Source organism: Pholis gunnellus (genome assembly GCF_910591455.1).
Source record: "Pholis gunnellus genome assembly, chromosome: 19".
Lineage (NCBI taxonomy): Eukaryota > Metazoa > Chordata > Actinopteri > Perciformes > Pholidae > Pholis > Pholis gunnellus.
The window spans coordinates 12,692,403-12,715,838 of NC_136546.1; the positions used below are offsets into that span (position 1 = coordinate 12,692,403).

General features: G+C 38.0%; 2 protein-coding genes across 6 annotated transcripts; both read right to left on the reverse strand.

Annotated features, from left to right (window-relative positions):
* Nucleotides 1-308: 308 nt before the first annotated feature.
* Nucleotides 309-10,005, reverse strand: LOC306711367 (hydroperoxide isomerase ALOXE3-like). Of its 2 annotated transcripts, none has more exons than XM_079180269.1 (15): nucleotides 9,878-10,005; nucleotides 9,406-9,572; nucleotides 7,298-7,502; nucleotides 7,071-7,152; nucleotides 6,821-6,943; nucleotides 6,550-6,653; nucleotides 5,172-5,344; nucleotides 4,885-5,028; nucleotides 4,567-4,770; nucleotides 3,808-3,894; nucleotides 3,493-3,659; nucleotides 3,251-3,372; nucleotides 3,025-3,125; nucleotides 1,531-1,701; nucleotides 309-1,403 (listed from the first exon to the last, which is right to left on the reverse strand). In XM_079180269.1, the coding sequence occupies exons 2-15, from the start codon at nucleotides 9,550-9,552 to the stop codon at nucleotides 1,224-1,226; spliced, it is 2,010 nt and encodes a 669-aa protein (XP_079036395.1). In that variant the 5' UTR covers nucleotides 9,553-9,572; nucleotides 9,878-10,005; the 3' UTR covers nucleotides 309-1,223. The 2 variants fall into 2 exon arrangements, with proteins under 2 accessions (XP_079036395.1, XP_079036396.1); XM_079180270.1 differs by having other exon boundaries at nucleotides 9,872-9,947.
* Nucleotides 10,006-12,348: 2,343 nt separating this feature from the next.
* On the reverse strand, nucleotides 12,349-22,461 carry LOC306711366 (hydroperoxide isomerase ALOXE3-like). 4 transcript variants are annotated; one of them, XM_079180265.1, is made up of 15 exons: nucleotides 22,230-22,461; nucleotides 21,094-21,260; nucleotides 18,986-19,190; nucleotides 18,759-18,840; nucleotides 18,509-18,631; nucleotides 18,240-18,343; nucleotides 16,857-17,029; nucleotides 16,570-16,713; nucleotides 16,252-16,455; nucleotides 15,493-15,579; nucleotides 15,175-15,341; nucleotides 14,933-15,054; nucleotides 14,707-14,807; nucleotides 13,225-13,395; nucleotides 12,349-13,097 (listed from the first exon to the last, which is right to left on the reverse strand). In XM_079180265.1, exons 1-15 carry the CDS (start codon nucleotides 22,411-22,413, stop codon nucleotides 12,918-12,920), a joined length of 2,214 nt encoding a protein of 737 aa, XP_079036391.1. In that variant the 5' UTR covers nucleotides 22,414-22,461; the 3' UTR covers nucleotides 12,349-12,917. The 4 variants fall into 4 exon arrangements, with proteins under 4 accessions (XP_079036391.1, XP_079036392.1, XP_079036393.1 ...); XM_079180266.1 differs by lacking the exon at nucleotides 22,230-22,461 and adding an exon at nucleotides 21,565-21,654; XM_079180267.1 differs by lacking the exon at nucleotides 22,230-22,461 and adding an exon at nucleotides 21,571-21,625.
* Nucleotides 22,462-23,436: the final 975 nt, after the last annotated feature.

Genomic DNA, 23,436 nt, shown 5'->3' on the forward strand with positions numbered 1-23,436 from the left:
AAGACTCCGGAGTGAGAATGACACCGAACCTGAATAACATTGCTGCAGCCTTAACCAAACGATGTGCCCTCAATCGTTTAGTATGGCGGGCTTGGGTTATTATAGCCTATGATGTAGCTCTTGTTTTCAGTCTGCGTGGCCCATTGACTGTAAAGTGTAATCTAAAAATAAATCGGATAGTGTAGTTTGCAGCAAAGAAGAGGGAGATACAATGAAGTCCCACTCTGTCAGAATTACCGCGCGCCATACATCACCCATATGAGAGTGAACTCTTTAGATCTCAATAGATTCACAGATCTCGATAAATAGATGGATAGATAGAGGATTTCATTTAATGTCACAGATTGTTTACAGGGACTGTACACATCAGTGGAGTAGTTGTTGGATGCATTAAAATGAGAGTGCGTGAGACGTGCAGGTATAAAAACATGTCTGACTTGACATACACATTCTAATGAGTTCACTTTTCAAGTTACATACATTTTTACTCTTCCTCAAATTATGTTGACTTTTGCATCTTATTGTTTTTTTGTTTTCTTTATTGTCTTTCACTGAATGATGACAATACTAATTACACAGGGCAGTGTTATAGCATATATAAACATAATGAATAGAAATCACAAATGCGCCATGCATCCCTCCCTTCCCAGCACCCCTCATTCACCTGTAAGATATTGTTTAGAAGTAACGGCCTCCACAAGTCAGTTATATGCAAAAGGTGAAACTAGAAAAGCAAGAGCAGTAACAAACAAAACGAAAACGAAAACATGTAGCACTTTACATTACAGCTCTGTAATACCATATATATAATATAGCATCTTATATCAATAGTGGGGTAATAGTTTGATAATAAAGAGGTAATAATGAAGTGCCCCAGAGTACATTGCGATTGAGTGTACATGCTAGAAATAACCCTTTAGATTCCCAATATGTGGTCAACTTATCCTAATAACAAGTGTTTGGAAATTTGCTGTGACCATTTTTGGAGAGAACATCAGCATTTGCTACCTAAACTGCTCATCTAAGTTATTCCTCAACATATGTCTATGTAGAATATAATTCACACACAGATACAGATACCCTATCATAGGCTGACTTAACATGATACAGCGTAGTAGTCTTCCAGAGTTTAGCTCACAACCCAGCATGCAAGACAGGTGTTCAAAAGGTATTGATATGTTTGCCTTGCATTAGGCAGATAAAAAAAGGCTTATCGGGCTGAGCTAAATAGTAATACTGTTCTCAATCTGATTAGGGTTCAGGTATATGTAGGGTATTTCAAGCTGCAGGTTTCTTGTTGAAATTGCTTCACTGAGGTCGGACAACTGTGCTTGAAATTCTTTGATCATCTGCTTTGGAGCAGGCTCATGGAATCGTTCTTCGGGGTATGTACCAATGAGAACCTGCCAAAAGGACAAAATGAAACAGTAAATCAGATTGAGATAGTATTGTGCTTGGTACGACAAAGCTTATTTTAAACACTTAAAATGTGGATGAGTTATAATGAATGTTTATTATCACCAAACCTACCGTGTCAGTGTACTTCTCTGAGAGTAGCCAAACCATTGCTGTACCGCGGACTGTCTCGCCAACATCTGGGAGGGTCTCCAAAATAGTCTTCATGCTTGACTGCCCCTTAGTGGTTGGAGGAGGTTTGCGCAGCAGGATTGAGCCATTTGGCACCCAGGAGTAGTAGTCAAACTAAGTTATGAGAGAAATTTCAATATGTAACAACTTTGATACAAAACTAATTCAATAAACTTATTTTAATGTCAAACATTGTAGAAATCTACATTGGGAATTCAATCGTTGAACCATTGTAGGGCATTCACGACTGCTGCATGGTCCAGTCCGAAAAAGTAGTCCAGTAGTTGATTAATCACAGGAGATAGCCTATATCATATTTTTTTTCACCCAATAACTGATTAATTCTCATCAAAAGGATCTCAAATACAAACAGTAAAGGGTTAATGACTGTAGGTGGGACCCACCTAGGCTTTAAAAGACTCATATGGGCAGGCTGCTGGCACCGAACCACAGATGAACGATTAGTCTAAAACGGTACAAAGTGTCGACTGGTTTGATAGTCGACTATTCTGTGAAACACCTACCGCATTATAATGCTCAGCTAAAGGAAAAAAGTTAATGAATAAAAGCTGATTGCAGACCCGCCAAATGTTCTTACATCTGTGTTAGTGTTAAAACTAGTGCTGGGTAACGATTACAATTTTTAATCGCATGATTGTTTTGCGATTAATCGCATTGTTATACGCAAAATTCAATAATGAATTAAAAGTACTGCTCTATGAACAAAAGTGCAATAACATTTGGTTTGCAAACACTTTAAACAAATAACGTGCTTTTTAACAGCAGTATTCCCTTTACACAGTGGCAGTTAAAATAGTTATGATTCTGATAATAGATATTCAGCCGGTGTTCACAACTTTATTTTCATGCGTGTAATAGATGCAATTTGAAATATACACCTTGAAAACTGCAAACCTATCTACGTCATGTTTTTCTCTTTTTGTTGTTGTTATGTTTGTTACATTCTCAGTAGCAATAACTAAATATATGCTTATTATACAAAAACTCAAAAAAATAATTTAAATGAATAATTTCTTTTTTTGGTATTTTGGTCAGACATATGCAACGCTGATTATCGTAATATGTGTGGTATTTGTTATATATGTACGTTGGTACATAGCGGGTGATAAGAAGCTGTAGTTAGAGGGACTTAGGACCCAGGGGAATTTAGGAAGGAAACGGGAAGAGACGGAAGAGCTCTTCCTGTCTCTTCGCCACACAAGCTGTTCACCGCTCGCTGCCGGCCGTTCGGTTATTGTGTTAAAAATGTCCGCTTAATAATCAAAATAAAACTGCGTTAAAGCGCGATAAAATAATTATCGGCGTTAGTTAATGCGTTAACGCGATAATAACGCATTAACTTGCCCAGCACTAGTTAAAACTAACTTATACACGTGATCAAACATCAATACATATTCCATTGTCCCAGCTAATTACCTGTCCATTGTTTACAGCAGCATGTTGAACCGTCACTGTGAAGATCAGCATGGTGATGAATTTGATCACCTCCTCGACAGTTTGAAAGCTTGCTGGAAACCCTGTTGGTAGCACAATTACTGTGAGTTCATTATTAGCAATCCCTATCTTCGTGAAATATTAAAGGCTACTATTACATTTTTATATATCTTTTGTTTACAAATGACTTCACAACATGATTAAATACCTGAGGCTTTGTTTCCTAAGAAGCCATGTGTGAATATCTCACTGATCCATTCCTGCAGCTCAGTGTCTTTACGTACTTCACTGTCTGAGGGATAGTAGTACTCCACTACTGCCTTCACAAAGCTAGTGAACACAAAATAATTAGATTTGAAATGTTTGTATGTGAACAAGACTGAAAGACTCTCAGCTGTTGCTTGTAGAATAAATCGGTGTGGACAGATGTGATATTTATTGAAAGACAACCTGTTGATGATGTTCCACAGCTTCAGGCCATCATCTCTGTAGTAGAAGTTGGGGATGGATTCCAGTCCTCGTGCAGTGATGTTCTCTGGCAGACAGAGAGAGCTGTAGGTCGTTTCAGAGAGAGCCCTTCTCATGAGCTCCACCAGTCCGTCATATCCAAGTGAACTCTAATAAATCAGTAATGCACAAATAGTTACCATTAGACACATTTCTTGAAATAAAAGAATTATGCATTGTTAAAAAGTCAAAGGCTAAAAATGTGTCTTGCAATGTTGCAATCTAATTAAAAGAAATATGTATTTTCTAGAGCCATACTGTACTTAAACGCCCGTCAGGTCCCAAAAGAGCTGTGCGGCTTCTTGTGTTTATGTGCAGAGTGTACCGGAAGTGTGGAAACAGCAGCTGATCAGACAAAAGGAAGTCACGTTACGATGCTTATTTGAGTAAACTACAGGCAGCACATCTTGTTTTTGTGTTGATGAACAAAGAAATCTATAAGCTAACATTCTCATTTTAAATTTTATTTTGGATAGAACATTACAGTTATCTAAATAGAATGGTGGGGCTGAAATTCCAAAAATATCTTGGTCTGCACTATTAAGACCGTTGCTTACTAGACCAAGCAAATACACAATTGATTTACTCAGGAAAAGAGTCTGTTTGATGTGCCTTTATGTGCTGTCTTTTCTATAAAAGTCTATGGCTATACTTTCATATGTCATAGCATATTGGAATGGTTTGGTTAATGTAATATATTGGAAGGGTAGGGTGCTTACTCAGTTTATACGTTTAAGGAAGTGTTGATAATTATTCATGATTATTACCCTACCAACCACTACATGCAGGCATTCTAAAAAGACACAAACACAGACTGCTCTTTCTGTGATGAATATTCAGATATACATATTTTGGCATTTTTCTTTTCACACCAAGAACTTCTGGCAAGAAATTTGCAGATTTGTCATTGATCATATCTTAAAAGACTTATCACTAAAAAGTCAGATCATAATTTCAGATCAAGGGAATAGATAAAAGAAGTTCCACAGCACTCTGACCTCTGCTGTGTAATCATACCTTATAGATGGGATGAATCACAGAGAAGCTGCGGAGAGCGGCGACAGCATAGACCTCTGCCAGGAAGTGAGTTTTCATGAGGTGTTCGACTACTTGATGATCCATGGCGTCAGCATTTCCAATAAACATCTTGGCAAGCAGCCAGTCAGTCTCCGGGTCACTGGGCAGAAAGATGGGGTTCTGCTCAGAAGGTTGTTGATGCAACTGGAATTTGATTTAAAAAAAACATATTTAGTTTTTGTTTGTTAAAATACTGCAACTGGACTTTTGAAAACATAGTAATGTACTATGGGATGTAATATGATCATGTGACTAGACCTGTATTGCAATGGGCATCAGTTTGTTTTCTGGGTTCACGTAGAACAAACAGAGACCAGCAGGCACGTGCAGAGGTTCACCATTATAGTCTCTAGGGCGTATTCCATCCATCTTCTTCTGGTCATAGAGGAATATATTGCCTTTCTGTATGGGAAAGAAAGACAGAGGAAAGACGTCTTTAAGACATCAATAGGTTTCACAGATAATATGACATTGGGATGATAAACACAGAAATTGTCTACCAAAGCAAAGATTATCTCCAAACTAAAGCCACTCTGCTTTCATACCTTCAGCTCCTCCTGCAGAGAGCTTCCTTCTTCCAGGAACGGCTTCACCATCTCCTCGGTGACTGGAAAGTTTGGAGGAAGCTCTGAGCAGCGCTTGATCACGTTGGGATTGACTCCGTTCAGAAACTGGGATCCATAAAAGTCATCTTCCTTCCAGTGCTCTGTAACATACTCTGGAAGAATTGCAAATATGATATTTCATATAATATCTATATATCTATATCATATCTAACTTTTTTGAAGTCCATGTTGATCATAGTCATTGCTGGTTTGTTCCTGAGAGATTTCTACTTTTGTATAAAATGAATTGTTTTACCCAACAGGAACAACATCCAATCTAATGTAATTCGACATTGTTAACTAATTTTAATGGATATTTAAGATACAGTAGAATTTTATTCAAAACTGACAATAGATGTTGGAATGGTGCTATCACACAGGGCTTCTGTTGTTTCTTTCATTATTGAACATTTTTTAACCGACCATATTTCAAAGTAATTTCAAAATCATAACTATACAATAAATGTTATACCAACTACATATTTTAGGAAAATATTACATTATTATCTGTGTGTGTGTGTGTGTGTGCGAGTGTGTGTCCTAATCGCACATTCTGCTGGTGGAAACAGCATAATGTTTTAGGTGCCCAGTGATGACTCATACTTTCTTAAAACACCTCTTTTTTATATTACCATTGACTGCTTGCTGACTCCTCACTTCTCTGAACTGTAGTACCCAGGAAGGGCTGCTAGTGATTACACAGCCTAGTGAGACGGTGTGCTTAGCCCTAACAGCTATCAGTACTATAGTACACACACAGCTGAGTACATCGCCGCCACTCAGCTGCTCTTACGCGGTCAAACAGCTTGGGGAGTTTAATTTAGTTTTTGGCAAGATTGTATGAAACATTGTATATGACGACTTTGAGCAGATTGCCTGGTACACTACACTCGTTATCGAGATTGAATGAAGTGTGTTTACGTGTCTAAATGGGGGGATAGCCAATTATGGGTTGTATTCAGTTGTTTAGACACACCTAGCTGATATCTACACTCTGCTGAGTGCACATTTCTAGTTAGAAGTGTTCCTTGGGTTTTCATTTTGGGATGATTTAAAAAAAATTAAAAATCCAAGATGGATTACAGATATAGTAGTGCCGAGTCCACTTAATTCATTTAAGAAGCAGTGTATCAACTTTTCTTAAAGTGCTTTAATACATATTGTATTAGTATCAAGCAATGTTGCAGAAAGAACTATTGTTACATTGGAACTGATGATGTCTGCCAAATGCTCATATTCACTTGTTGTGAAATGATGACAATGACATTTTTGTTGTGAGTTGCGCTGCAGATGTGGATAATGGGGAAAAACAATCTACCTGACATAGTTGTCTTTTTCCACCAGAAGATTTTTTTCATGTCATCAATGCTTTCCCATTGTTCAGTAGATCCAAGCAGCCCCTTGATCTTGAGTTCAATACCACTGAAGTAAGACAGGGTAAAAAAAAAAAAAAAAAAGAGGCACACGGAATACATGTTTAAACATTATACTGATATTTTTGCTTCAAATTTACTTTTTGTCTCAAAACATAGAAAGCGTGACTGTAATCGAGCCCAGTTGTGTCCATTTTATACATTATGTAGACCTACGTCATCATTATCACATGACTTGCTTCGGTTGTTTTGGACTGAGATATGCGGATATCAGCTGGGAGCTCAGAGACGTTATTGAAGTGGTTGATGTTGGGTAGTCCTTCAGCCAACATTTTCCACCTGAAAAAAACAAACCCACAAAAAAACACAAAGTTAGCAAAAGGCACGTATAATTTTCTCCAGATGAACTTCTGAGACCATAACAGCAGCTCCTGGTACATACTGTACTGCACACATACAAACATACTGGTAAGAGCTCTTTTTAAGTATCAGCTCCTTCTTGCGGTGGTCAATCAACATGGGATGGTCCTCCTCAAAAACCTTCAAGGCTGAGGCATGAAAAGAACATAACATCAGTACAATTTTAAAAGACAAAATTGACAAACTCAACAAAACAAATGTGTGAAAAGTAGTGATATCTATAAATCTCAATAAAGTATCTTTAATCAAATATTTTGGGAACTTGAAGCCGACCTCTCCCGCCTCTCAGCTCCACCAGTTCTCCTCTGGAGATCCATCTGTAACAGGGGAAAAGAATGGCTTCTCCTTCAGGAGTCGTCACCACTACTTTGGAGAAGTACCACTCATCTTCTGGGAGGAACAAAAAAGGATCTTTCTCCACCTTGACCAGCAGAAGTTTCCCCAGAGACAAATTGGTGCTGATGGTGTAATTCCCTGTCTGGAAATAAGGATTAATATGAATTTAAACAAACAAATACATTATAATACAGTTTAACATGTTGGAGTGTTGTCAATACACATTTAACTGATAATATTTAATATAACATGATATACATAAGTGTGTAAGGAGTACAAACGTCCACACAGACCGGACAGTCTTCTTAAATAGTTATTTTGATATAAAAACATTTAGAAACCTTGATCATCATCTAAGACTCTGACAACTGAATTTAAATGTATTATGTGACTGTAGCATCATAAAGATGAAATGCTATTAGATTGTGTTTTTATTGTGTGATTTTAAGTTGCAGGAGGCCTGTCAAGCTTACAGTGGTGTGTATGGAACCTGCATGTCTGACAGCAGATATCCTTAAAGTTTAGGGGAGATTGTTGTATATTTCACCTTTCTGAAGCCAAAAGCTCAAGAGGAGCGACGTCGGATATGGATTAAACAGTGTGGAAGACCTCACTCACAGCTGAATCCATCGAAGATCAACACAAACTACTTTGTTTGTTCCAAAGTAAAATGCTAATACCTTTAGCTATCTCATGTATGCAAACAAAGACGGTTGAATTTTAATTATCATTAACTTATGATAACCGATAAATGTATCAAGCCTATGATGTGTGAGCAATTTCGTAGCGCGCCTTAAACAAATGTAAAAGCGAGATAATTTAGTTTTAAATTGAAAAAAGAAAGCTCTAGGGAGTCATAACGTTAAATGTTGACTTAGCTAAAAGAAACAATATAGAAACAATATATTGACTTACCCTGCTGTGCATGAACAGTGTTGTTTCTGTCTATGTTTGTACTTGGGAAGTAGACGTTTGCATTGTAATAATTATAATTTCCTCTTCATTCACAACACTCAGCCAACAAATTATATTGTGAATGTAACGTTAGCTCTCAAATGCACAGTGTCGTCCTTTCTGTCTACTTCTCTCTGATATTTCTGAACAATTATTCCCATTTCCATAGTGTTGAAAAACGCCACTTTGACATGCCGAGTGTGCGAAATCTTGACAGGCCTAGCAACAGTAACCAAGGGGGGTGGGGTTTAGTGAAGGGTCAATTCATAATTAATCTGTAAAGTTAACCAGTTTTTGTGTTACACACTTGATTTTAAAAAAATGATTATATATGTACTTTGAATGTAAGTGTCATAATATATAAATAACCATCAAATAAGAATTTGTTTAACGCAACACAATTCCCGGGGAAGGATCCCTTGGACCCCCTGCAGAGCTCCAGGCTAAGCCCTGAATGTCCTCAAACCCTAGAAACGCTCCTGCCTTACATTTCCTGTTTACTTGCAGTAACACAGTCTGTGCAGCAGTTATGGCAGTTAAAGTCAGATAGGCCACACCTTGAGGAAGAATTTGACAACTCATAAAGTAGTGCAGCTCACCTTATGAAAAACCAAACGTGAACATGAACTCGTCCGTACATTTTACATACTAAATTTAGAAAAGTATGGATCAAATGTATAAGTGTCACATAAAACTGTGTCCAAAAGTTTTTTGTTGAACAAACTCAGTTCAGCACGTATGTTGATAGGCAAGCATCTAAAGAGAACATACGTCCACCAAGCCTGGACAGACTTGGTGCCAGTGGGACCAATGAAAAGCATAGAAATGTACTATATTGAAATAGCCAATTTTCTCGCTGATGGTCTCATTTACTTATGTAGGTCATACAGAGGCATCAGTATTAAACTGAAACTTTTGCATAACCGGTAAAATGTTCCTCACTGTAACTTAAAGTGTATTAATGACATAAAGGTAAACGTTTCATTGATTAGTCATGAAGACAAATACTACCACAGCATATATGTATGCACGAACAAAAATCATTACTTTGTCACAGACCTGATGAGGATGTTCAACAGGATTCAACTTACTGTCCCAGTTGTAAAGTCAACGCCAAAGTTGTCAAACACAGTTCGATCACTCTGCCCTTCAGTTCCAATTAAGGTGACGAATATGTGGTCCCATGTTCCTGCACATTCCTTGTCACCTGTTGTGACCTCTAGCTTGTACTCAGTCATGGTCAGTCTCTGGAAACTATCTAGAAAAAGAAACACATTTAGATCTTGAAATTGCAGAGTGAATGCTCCAATTCTCTGCAAAAATACAATATTGACACTGTTGATGTATTTTTTGCTACTGTTTTCACAAAACCTTTTTTAATTTGTAAATAATGTATTTACCAAAAGCATTTCTAAACTCAATTTTTTTGGTCAACAGGAATCAAAAAACCCTTTTAACACTTAACTTTGTCTAGGATTATCCTGTTTACATTACTACAAGTGTAGTATTTTGATAATCTACCTTTATACCATGAGGAACGATAAGGAAAGTTCTTACCCGTACCTTCAGATTGAAGCTGTTCTATGAACTGTGTTCCTGCTTGTTGGCTCTTGTAAGCTCCTCTACCCTGACTTCAACCTTTTTATAATTACCTCCCTCACATCAGAGGTGATGTAACTGACAAATAAAAATGTTGTGTGTCTTGTTTTCAGCTGATATATGTGTAGCTGTAGAGGGTCATGAGCAGCTGAACTAAACCATGCGTTATGGTCCTACTCTGAAATAAAAATAAAAATAATAATAAATTATACAAATTGTCAATATTTGTGTTTTTGAAATATAGAATGCACCCAGTATTATGTGTATATGTATATGTATATAATAAAATATGATATCTGCGCAAAATATATGCTTTTCCTGCACGTCCTCTCCACCTGTCTGCATGTCTCAGCAGCGATGGGGCGCTGGAGAAATGGTCCACAGGAGGCGGGTCTATGAAGCAGTTTAGCCAATTGCCAGATGTAAATGTGTGACATGCAATTTAGCCAATCAGCGTCCTCAAATAGATTCCGCTTGGGGCAGAATCTGTATCTCCCCGAGTTGCGCGTTCTCGTCGGGACTAGTCGCAACAGGTGAGCGCCAACGCCCGTCCAAGACCCGTTTGAGAGGAGAACTTTGGCGGAGAAGCTACAGCTGAACGAGCTGGAACCAGATCAACATGACCTCTCAGACAGCAGACTAGCGGGAAAGGGAAACAGTACATCTACTTATTATTTATTATATTATACTTATTAGCTTCTCTAGTAGCTGTAGCCTACACCTGACAGCTTAGGCTAGATGGATGCAGTCATGCTAATAACTTATTAACTTTTTTAAAACAATGGGGACAGATCCAGCATGGACAGTTACGGGAGTGAGGGATGAGGAAGTAAGGAAGCATGAGTACACACACAGAGAACTCTGTCAAGCAGCCATATTTCGAGTCTCCAAATAACCTAAGCTGCATGTCTTTGGACTGTGGGAGGAAGCCGGAGGACCCTGAGAGGACCGATAGAGACATTTCGGGTTAATTCTTTGCCTTGTTAAAAGGCTGCTTTCATGTCATTTAGCTGCCATGTAGGTGAGTCTTTTGGGAGCTCCTGAGTGTTCATTTCTTCAAAGCTTCTTGCAACTAATCTGGTTTAGGTACAACACCATCAGGTGTCTCCTGGAGTGTGCACACCCACCTCGATGAGATGCATTTCTGGTCTTCACCCGTCACCTCTTTAAACATATCATTCTATTTCCAGTTGTTGAGTTCACTGTGTTTGTCAGACATGAAGGCATCATCATTCACAAAAAGTATGTCTTCTTCAGGATGGCATAACTCAACATGCTCAGATGGGACCACTTGAAGATTGTGTACTTGTCCTCGGTCAACAGAACCTGTAGTGCCAGAAATTTCCTCAGACTCAATGTACTCTAAATTAACAAGCTTGTGCTGATGTTAAAGAAATGGTTTGATATTATTGTAAAATACACTCGTTTACTTTCTTGCGGCGTTAGAGGAGAAGATTGATAAGATCGAGAAGATTGATTCCAGTGGCCTTTCCTGCCCTGCTGAGGATTTTTCCGGTGTATGCTTAGCCACTCCCACCATCTGTGTATGTTGCTACCTGTCTGTGATGCATCGGATTGACCATTACTACCTCCTTCAGGCTGTATTAGTGTGTGAGGGGGTTCACTGTTATCCTCACCATTTGTAGACCATTCCACAATGGGCAAATTGTTGCGTGTGCAATCACCTGTGGTAAATTCTAAAGTACAAGCATTATACATATATCATTCTGTATTTTTCCAACACGCTGAGTTGTTGTCATAATGCTACAGCGTGTTGGAAAAATACAGAATGATATATGTATAATGCTTGTACTTTTCCATGATGGTTGGTAACTGTAAAACAGACAGTGAAACTGCTTCATTATAGCAGTGACTTTGCAATCCACAGAATGTCTTGGAAGACAGTTTAAGACATCTGCACTCAGTCTCAACATTGCCACACCCCAGGGAAAGGTACATACCGCTGAACATCAGTGCCACACCCAGGGAAAGGTACATACCGCTAAACCACAGGTTGCACACCACTTTTCGATCTCGGCGTCACTCCCTCAGACACTGAATTAAAATAGCATTAAGAGTGAATTCATTACAGTGTAGCATTATGACAATTGTGGGATGTGAGAGACTTCCTTCTCCAACAAAAGATACATTGTGTTAACAATCTTTAGTCGACAGTGAATTACAGCGAGCTTTATTATTTACAGGGGACCTAAATTGGGATTGGTTTGCTCCTGTCTCTGGTCCTTTTAAATGTTTTTGTGACTCTGCACATCTAACACAAATTACAGAGTCACCGACACGGTCCTATCGTAAACATCCCAAAAAAAGTCAACACTTTTTTTTAAACCAATGCTCCATACAAATATAAAGCCTCTGCTGTATTTGCAAATGATGTCAGCAATTGTGAGAACCTTAAATCAAGCTAAAATCAAGTATAATGAGCACAAAAATCTTTTAATCTTTTTGTGAGCAAGCATTTTTACACATTTTCTATTTATCTGACTGGGAAAAAATGTGTGTGATTCCTGGCCTTTAAAATTCTTCTAACTCTCAAAAAAAACGTTGTCTTTGGATTTTAACTTTACACCTTTCAATGAATAAACAGGATGCTTGAAGAAATATAAACATCAGGGAATTAGCTGGCCTTGATGGTTTAGATCCAGATTTTTTCCAGATTTCTTCAGAGAATCATAACAATGTGTCATCACTGCTCAGCAGATATTTGCTGTTTTGGACTTTGGCCTCATTGATGCATAGCATGAGTCCAAGCTGAAACATGTACTTACAAAACTGCTCATTTAATTAAGGTATTCCTCAACATGTCTATGTAAAACATAATTCACACAAAGATACAGGTACTCTATCATAGACTGACTTAACATGACACAGCCTAGAGTATAGTCTTCCAGAGTTTAACCCACAACCCAGCATGCAAGACAGGTGTTCAAAAGGTATTGATATTGTTGCCTAATACAGAGAGATAAAAAAGGCTTATCAGGCTGCGCTAAATAGTAATACTGTTCTCGATCTGAGTAGGGTTCAGGTATATGTAGGGTATTTCAAGCTGCAGGTTTCTTGTTGAAATTGCTTCACTGAGGTCGGACAACTGTGCTTGAAATTCCTTGATCATCTGCTTTGGAGCAGGCTCATGGAATCGTTCTTCGGGGTATGTACCAATGAGAACCTGCCAAAAGGACAAAACGAAACAGTAAATCAGATTGAGATAGTATTGTGCTTGGTACGACAAAGCTTATTTTAAACACTTAAAATGTGGATGAGTTATAATGAATGTTTATCATCCCCAAACCTACCGTGTCAGTGTACTTCTCTGAGAGTAGCCAAAACAATGATGCAAAGCTGACTGTCTCGCCAAGATCTGGGAGGGTCTCCAAAATAGTCTTCATGCTTGACTGCCCCTTAGTGGTTGGAGGAGGTTTGCGCAGCAGGAGTGAGCCATTTGGCACCCAGGAGTAGTAGTCAAACTAAGTTATGAAAGAAATTTCAATATGTAACAACTTTGATACAAAACTAATTCAATAAACTTATTTTAATGTCAAACATTGTAGAAATCTACATTGGGAATTCAATCGTTGAACCATTGTAGGGCATTCACGACTGTTGCATGGACCAGTCCGAAAAAGTAGTCCAGTTGTTGATTAATCACAGGAGATAGCCTATATCATATTTTTTTTCACCCAATAACTGATTAATTCTCATCAAAAGGATCTCAAATACAAACAGTAAAGGGTTAACGACTGTAGGTGGGACCCACCTAGGCTTTAAAAGACTCATATGGGCAGGCTGCTGGCACCGAACCACAGATGAACGATTAGTCTAAAACGGTACAAAGTGTCGACTGGTTTGATAGTTGACTATTCTGTGAAACACCTACCCCATTATAATGCTCAGCTAAAGGAAAAAAGTTAATGAATAAAAAGCTGATTGCAGACCCGCCAAATGTTCATACATCTGTGTTAGTGTTAAAACTAGTGCTGGGTAACGATTACAATTTTTAATCGCATGTTTTGCGATTAATCTCATTGTTATACGCAAAATTAAATAATGAATTAAAAGTACTGCTGTATGAACAAAAGTGCAATAACATTTGGTTTGCAAACACTTTAAACAAATAACGTGCTTTTTAACAGCAGTATTCCCTTTACACAGTGGCAGTTAAAATAGTTATGATTCTGATAATAGATATTCAGCCGGTGTTCACAACTGCGTGTAATAGATGCAATTTGACATATTCACCTTGAAAACTGCAAACCTATCTACGTCATGTTTTTTCTCTTTTTGTTGTTGTTATGTTTGTTAAATTCTCAGTAGCAATAACTAAATATATGCTTATTATACAAAAACTCTAAAAAATAATTTAAATGAATAATTTCTTTTTTTGGTATTTTGGTCAGACATATGCAACGCTGATTATCGTAATATGTGTGGTATTTGTTATATATGTACGTTGGTACATAGCGGGTGATAAGAAGCTGTAGTTAGAGGGACTTAGGACCCAGGGGAATTTAGGAAGGAAACGGGAAGAGACGGAAGAGCTCTTCCTGTCTCTTCGCCACACAAGCTGTTCACCGCTCGCTGCCGGCCGTTCGGTTATTGTGTTAAAAATGTCCGCTTAACAATCAAAATAAAACTGCGTTAAAGCGCGATAAAATAATTATCGGCGTTAGTTAATGCGTTAACGCGATAATAACGCATTAACTTGCCCAGCACTAGTTAAAACTAACTTATACACGTGATCAAACATCAATACATATTCCATTGTCCCAACTAATTACCTGTCCATTGTGTACAGCAGCATGTTGAACCGTCACTGTGAAGATCAGCATGGTGATGAATTTGATCACCTCCTCGACAGTTTGAAAGCTTGCTGGAAACCCTGTTGGTAGCACAATTACTGTGAGTTAATTATTGGCAATCCCTATCTTTGTGAAATATTAAAGGCTGCTGTTAAGTTTTTATATATCTTTTGTTTACAAATGACTTCCCAACATGATTAAATACCTGAGGCTTTGTTTCCTAAGAAGCCATGTGTGAATATCTCACTGATCCATTCCTGCAGCTCAGTGTCTTTACGTACTTCACTGTCTGAGGGATAGTAGTACTCCACTACTGCCTTCACAAAGCTAGTGAACACAAAATAATTACATTTGAAATGTTTGTGTGTGAACAAGACTGAAAGACTCTCAGCTGTTGCTTGTAGAATAAATCGGTGTGGACAGATGTGATATTTATTGAAAGACAACCTGTTGATGATTTTCCACAGCTTCAGGCCATCATCTCTGTAGTAGAAGTTGGGGATGGATTCCAGTCCTCGTGCAGTGATGTTCTCTGGCAGACAGAGGGAGCTGTAGGTCGTTTCAGCGAGATCCCTTCTCATGAGCTCCCTCACTCCGTCATACCCAAGTGAACTCTAATAAATCAGTAATGCACAAATAGTTACCATTAGACACATTTCTTGAAATAAAAGAATTATGCATTGTTAAAAAGTCAAAGGCTAAAAATGTGTCTTGCAATGGTGCAGTCTAATTGTATTCAGAAATATGTATTTTCTAGAGCCATACGTTACTTAAAACCCCGCCAGGTGCCAAAAGAGTTGTGCGGCTTCTTGTGTTTATGTGCAGAGTGTACCGGAAGTGTGGAAACAGCAGCTGATCAGACAAAAGGAAGTCACGTTACGATGCTTATTTGAGTAAACTACAGGCAGCACATCTTGTTTTTGTGTTGATCACCAAAGAAATCTATAAGCTAACATTCTCATTTTAAATCTTATTTTGGATAGAACATTACAGTTATCTAAATAGAATGGTGGGGCTGAAATTCCAAAAATATCTTGGTCTGCACTATTAAGACCGTTGCTTACTAGACCAAGCAAATACACAATTGATTTACTCAGGAAAAGAGTCTGTTTGATGTGCCTTTATGTGCTGTCTTTTCTATAAAAGTCTATGGCTATACTTTCATATGTCATAGCATATTGGAATGGTTTGGTTAATGTAATATATTGGAAGGGTAGGGTGCTTACTCAGTTTATACGTTTAAGGAAGTGTTGATAATTATTCATGATTATTACCCTACCAACCACTACATGCAGGCATTCTAAAAAGACACAAACACAGACTGCTCTTTCTGTGATGAATATTCAGATATACATATTTTGGCATTTTTCTTTTCACACCAAGAACTTCTGGCAAGAAATTTGCAGATTTGTCATTGATCATATCTTAAAAGACTTATCACTAAAAAGTCAGATCATAATTTCAGATCAAGGGAATAGATAAAAGAAGTTCCACAGCACTCTGACCTCTGCTGTGTAATCATACCTTATAGATGGGATGAATCACAGAGAAGCTGCGGAGAGCGGCGACAGCATAGACCTCTGCCAGGAAGTGAGTTTTCATGAGGTGTTCGACTACTTGATGATCCATGGCGTCAGCATTTCCAATAAACATCTTGGCAAGCAGCCAGTCAGTCTCCGGGTCACTGGGCAGAAAGATGGGGTTCTGCTCAGAAGGTTGTTGATGCAACTGGAATTTGATTTAAAAAAAACATATTTAGTTTTTGTTTGTTAAAATACTGCAACTGGACTTTTGAAAACATAGTAATGTACTATGGGATGTAATATGATCATGTGACTAGACCTGTATTGCAATGGGCATCAGTTTGTTTTCTGGGTTCACGTAGAGCAAACAGAGACCAGCAGTCACGTGCAGAGGTTCACCATTATAGTCTCTAGGGCGTATTCCATCCATCTTCTTCTGGTCATAGAGGAATATATTGCCTTTCTGTATGGGAAAGAAAGACAGAGGAAAGACGTCTTTAAGACATCAAAAGGTTTCACAGATAGTATGATATTGGGATGATAAACACAGAAATTGTCTACCAAAGCAAAGATTATCTCCAAACTAAAGCCACTCTGCTTTCATACCTTCAGCTCCTCCTGCAGAGAGCTTCCTTCTTCCAGGAACGGCTTCACCATCTCCTCGGTGACTGGAAAGTTTGGAGGAAGCTCTGAGCAGCGCTTGATCACGTTGGGATTGACTGCGTTCAGAAACTGGGATCCATAAAAGTCATCTTCCTTCCAGTGCTCTGCAACATTCTCTGGAAGAATTGCAAATATGATATTTCATATAATATCTATATATCTATATCATATCTAACTTTTTTGAAGTACATGTTGATCATAGTCATTGCTGGTTTGTTCCTGAGAGATTTCTACTTTTGTATAAAATGAATTGTTTTACCCAACAGGAACAACATCCAATCTAATGTAATTCGACATTGTTAACTAATTTTAATGGATATTTAAGATACAGTAGAATTTCATTCAAAACTGACAATAGATGTTGGAATGGTGCTATCACACAGGGCTTCTGTTGTTTCTTTCAATTATTGAACATTTTTTAACCGACCATATTTCAAAGTAATTTCAAAATCATAACTATACAATAAATGTTATACCAACTACATATTTTAGGAAAATATTACATTATTATCTGTGTGTGTGTGTGTGTGTGTGCGCGAGTGTGTAACCTAATCGCACATTCTGCTGCTGGAAACAGCATAATGTTTTAGGTGCCCAGTGATGACTCATACTTTCTTAAAACACCTCTTTTTTATATTACCATTGACTGCTTGCTGACTCCTCACTTCTCTGAACTGTAGTACCCAGGAAGGGCTGCTAGTGATTACAGAGGCTAGTGAGACGGTGTGCTTAGCCCTAACAGCTAACAGTACTATAGTACACACACAGCTGAGTACATCGCCGCCACTCAGCTGCTCTTACGCGGTCAAACAGCTTGGGGAGTTTAATTTAGTTTTTGGCAAGATTGTATGAAACATTGTATATGACGACTTTGAGCAGATTGCCTGGTACACTACACTCGTTATCGAGATTGAATGAAGTGTGTTTACGTGTCTAAATGGGGGGATAGCCAACTATGGGTTGTATTCAGTTGTTTAGACACACCTAGCTGATATCTACACTCTGCTGAGTGCACATTTCTAGTTAGAAGTGTTCCTTGGGTTTTCATTTTGGGATGATTTAAAAAAAATTAAAAATCCAAGATGGATTACAGATATAGTAGTGCCGAGTCCACTTAATTCATTTAAGAAGCAGTGTATCAACTTTTCTTAAAGTGCTTTAATACATATTGTATTAGTATCAAGCAATGTTGCAGAAAGAACTCTTGTTACATTGGAACTGATGATGTCTGCCAAATGCTCATATTCACTTGTTGTGAAATGATGACAATGACATTTTTGTTGTGAGTTGCGCTGCAGATGTGGCTAATGGGGAAAAACAATCTACCTGACATAGTTGTCTTTTTCCACCAGAAGATTTTTTTCATGTCATCAATGCTTTCCCATTGTTCAGTAGATCCAAGCAGCCCCTTGATCTTGAGTTCAATACCACTGAAGTAAGACAGGGTAAAAAAAAAAAAAAAAGAGGCACACGGAATACATGTTTAAACATTATACTGATATTTTTGCTTCAAATTTACTTTTTGTCTCAAAACATAGAAAGCGTGACTGTAATCGAGCCCAGTTGTGTCCATTTTATACATTATGTAGACCTACATCATCATTTTCGCATGATTTCCTTCGGTTGTTTTGGACTGAGATATGCGGATATCAGCTGGGAGCTCAGAGACGTTATTGACGTGGTTGATGTTGGGTAGTCCTTCAGCCAACATTTTCCACCTGAAAAAAACAAACCCACAAAAAAACACAAAGTTAGCAAAAGGCACGTATAATTTTCTCCAGATGAACTTCTGAGACCATAACAGCAGCTCCTGGTACATACTGTACTGCACACATACAAACATACTGGTAAGAGCTCTTTTTAAGTATCAGCTCCTTCTTGCGGTGGTCAATCAACATGGGATGGTCCTCCTCAAAAACCTTCAAGGCTGAGGCATGAAAAGAACATAACATCAGTACAATTTTAAAAGACAAAATTGACAAACTCAACAAAACAAATGTGTGAAAAGTAGTGATATCTATAAATCTCAATAAAGTATCTTTAATCAAATATTTTGGGAACTTGAAGCCGACCTCTCCCGCCTCTCAGCTCCACCAGTTCTCCTCTGGAGATCCATCTGTAACAGGGGAAAAGAATGGCTTCTCCTTCAGGAGTCGTCACCACTACTTTGGAGAAGTACCACTCATCTTCTGGGAGGAACAAAAAAGGATCTTTCTCCACCTTGACCAGCAGAAGTTTCCCCAGAGACAAATTGGTGCTGATGGTGTAATTCCCTGTCTGGAAATAAGGATTAATATGAATTTAAACAAACAAATACATTATAATACAGTTTAACATGTTGGAGTGTTGTCAATACACATTTAACTGATAATATTTAATATAACATGATATACATAAGTGTGTAAGGAGTACAAACGTCCACACAGACCGGACAGTCTTCTTAAATAGTTATTTTGATATAAAAACATTTAGAAACCTTGATCATCATCTAAGACTCTGACAACTGAATTTAAATGTATTATGTGACTGTAGCATCATAAAGATGAAATGCTATTAGATTGTGTTTTTATTGTGTGATTTTAAGTTGCAGGAGGCCTGTCAAGCTTACAGTGGTGTGTATGGAACCTGCATGTCTGACAGCAGATATCCTTAAAGTTTAGGGGAGATTGTTGTATATTTCACCTTTCTGAAGCCAAAAGCTCAAGAGGAGCGACGTCGGATATGGATTAAACAGTGTGGAAGACCTCACTCACAGCTGAATCCATCGAAGATCAACACAAACTACTTTGTTTGTTCCAAAGTAAAATGCTAATACCTTTAGCTATCTCATGTATGCAAACAAAGACGGTTGAATTTTAATTATCATTAACTTATGATAACCGATAAATGTATCAAGCCTATGATGTGTGAGCAATTTCGTAGCGCGCCTTAAACAAATGTAAAAGCGAGATAATTTAGTTTTAAATTGAAAAAAGAAAGCTCTAGGGAGTCATAACGTTAAATGTTGACTTAGCTAAAAGAAACAATATAGAAACAATATATTGACTTACCCTGCTGTGCATGAACAGTGTTGTTTCTGTCTATGTTTGTACTTGGGAAGTAGACGTTTGCATTGTAATAATTATAATTTCCTCTTCATTCACAACACTCAGCCAACAAATTATATTGTGAATGTAACGTTAGCTCTCAAATGCACAGTGTCGTCCTTTCTGTCTACTTCTCTCTGATATTTCTGAACAATTATTCCCATTTCCATAGTGTTGAAAAACGCCACTTTGACATGCCGAGTGTGCGAAATCTTGACAGGCCTAGCAACAGTAACCAAGGGGGGTGGGGTTTAGTGAAGGGTCAATTCATAATTAATCTGTAAAGTTAACCAGTTTTTGTGTTACACACTTGATTTTAAAAAAATGATTATATATGTACTGTGAATGTAAGTGTCATAATATATAAATAACCATCAAATAAGAATTTGTTTAACGCAACACAATTCCCGGGGAAGGATCCCTTGGACCCCCTGCAGAGCTCCAGGCTAAGCCCTGAATGTCCTCAAACCCTAGAAACGCTCCTGCCTTACATTTCCTGTTTACTTGCAGTAACACAGTCTGTGCAGCAGTTATGGCAGTTAAAGTCAGATAGGCCACACCTTGAGGAAGAATTTGACAACTCATAAAGTAGTGCAGCTCACCTTATGAAAAACCAAACGTGAACATGAACTCGTCCGTACATTTTACATACTAAATTTAGAAAAGTATGGATCAAATGTATAAGTGTCACATAAAACTGTGTCCAAAAGTTTTTTGTTGAACAAACTCAGTTCAGCACGTATGTTGATAGGCAAGCATCTAAAGAGAACATACGTCCACCAAGCCTGGACAGACTTGGTGCCAGTGGGACCAATGAAAAGCATAGAAATGTACTATATTGAAATAGCCAATTTTCTCGCTGATGGTCTCATTTACTTATGTAGCTCATACAGAGGCATCAGTATTAAATTGAAACGGTTGCATAGCCGGTAAAATGTTCCTCACTGTAACTTAAAGTGTATTAATGACATAAAGGTAAACGTTTCATTGATTAGTCATGAAGACAAATACTACCACAGCATATATGTATGCACGAACAAAAATCATTACTTTGTCACAGACCTGATGAGGATGTTCAACAGGATTCAACTTACTGTCCCAGTTGTAAAGTCGACGCCAAAGTTGTCCAACACAGTTCGCTCACTCTGCCCTTCAGTTCCAATTAAGGTGACGAATATGTGGTCCCATGTTCCTGCACATTGCTTGTCACCTGTTGTGACCTCTAGCTTGTACTCAGTCATGGTCAGTCTGTGGAAACTGTCTAAAAAAAGAAACACATTTAGATCTTGAAATTGCAGAGTGAATGCTCCAATTCTCTGCAAAAATACAATATTGACACTGATATATTTTTTGCTACTGTTTTCACAAAACTTTTTAAATTTGCAAATCATTTTTTACCAAAAGCTTTTGATAGTTTTTCTAAACTCAATTTTTTTTCTCAACAGGAATCCAAAAACCTTGTTAACAGTTAACTTTGTCTAGGATTATCCTGTTTACATTACTACAAGTGTAGTATTTTGATAATCTACCTTTATACCGTGAGGAAAGATAAGGAAAGTTCTTACCTATACCTTCAGATTGAAGCTGTTCTGTGAACTGTGTTCCTGCTTGTTTGCTCTTGTAAGCTCCTCCACCCTGACTTCAACCGTTTTATAATTACCTCCTTCACTGTGTATAGACACATGTGATGTAACTGACAATGAAAAATGTTGTGTGTCTTGTTTTCAGCTGATATATGTGTAGCTGTAGAGGGTCATGAGCAGCTGAACTAAACCATGCGTTATGGTCCTACTCTGAAACTATACTACTACTACTACTACTACTACTACTACTAGTACTACCACTTGCCCATAAATAGAAATAAGGGACAAGAACAACAAAGCTGGACAGATAATAAGAAATAAAACGTGTATTTACAAGCCAAGTGTTCTGTAAATCGTAAACAAAACAAATTGTGCAAATGCATACATCCCAAATAGATAATGTACAGTATGCATATATAAAGATGACTATTTACTGTATAAACAGTGTGTAGGATTTATATTGATAGTGACAGATGATATGTACATTTTCAAAAGCAAATTGTGCTTTAGAAAGTGTCAAATTATAATCTATTACAGCAGCAGTGTATAATTTGGTGTTACAGGATTATTGGCGGTTTATGACTGATGTTCACTGAACCCAGAAGGGAGAGATTCAAACAGGTTGTGTTCAAGGTGTGAAGGGTTACCTGACTCTGGAGGAGTATAAGTCCTGAATTGAGGGCAGGCTGGCACCAATGATTTTATCTGCAGTCCTAGTTTTCCAGTCTGTTCCTGTCCTGTTTGTTGGCTCATCCAAACCAGAACAGACTGGATTATCACATTGTAGAACTGGATCAGCAGCTCCTTAGACAGGTTGCACTTTCTCAGCATCCAGTTAAAGGTTCTCCACAGTGTGTCGGCTTGGTTTTTGAATAAAAAATGAAATGTCTAAACTCTCGGACAAATGTTGCTCCTTTTTATGTCTCTGCAACGCATGTACCTCCCACTTTCGGTTTAGTAATAGCAAATGATTAATCTCTCAAATATCAGAGGAGGTTAATTTAGATCATTTATCTTTAACATTTGCAAATCCACAAGCAAATTACACCCTCCGGTCTATAAAGATAGCACAGACAAAAGATTCTAAAGTACTGTACATGCATACATATGGTCAGTTTTTGGTAATTGTATGCCTCTGTTAGATAGCAATAGTAGAGAGACAAGAGGAAATGAGATGGGCAGATTGATCCTTCCCCTGGGTTAAACTGTGAAAGTGCCTGAAATTATTCTTTTATGTGTAAGGGAACATCAGGCCTAACTTGAAACATTCTTTCCCTCACTTTGTAATATAAAATGTAACATGAATCTAAATGTGTTGAATTGTCGCCCAGAGCCAGTAATGCAACAACACTTAGCAGATTATATTCAGATATGTAAAACTTAACCGCTCCAAGTCGCCATAACAGATGCACTTAGTTCTCAGTGGAGCTCCACTGGTTGAATGACAGCCCAAAAAACAAATTGGGTAAGCTGGCGCGTTGCACAAATAAATCCAATGAAAGGAAGGAAATGTTCTGAATAGTTTTATTTTCTGCAGAGGGGCTCGCAGGTTAATAGTTTATCCTCTCACTTCCTGCAGGAAGCATTTTAGTAAATGATAATTATGGGCATCCAATCCCCAAATCCAGTGTGACACAAGGAAACGTCCAACCCTTACATGTATACTGTGAAAGGTGACCACCTTCATAGCAATCGGTAGCAGTGGGCTGCTACTGAGAAGCGCCCGGGGAGCAGTTAGAGGTTCAGTGTCTTGCTCACTGTGCTAAAGTGTCCATGACGATACTTTGAAGTCAATGCTGACATCAAGCAAAAATGAAAATATTTGCACGTTTGTGTTCACCATGTTGGTTTAGC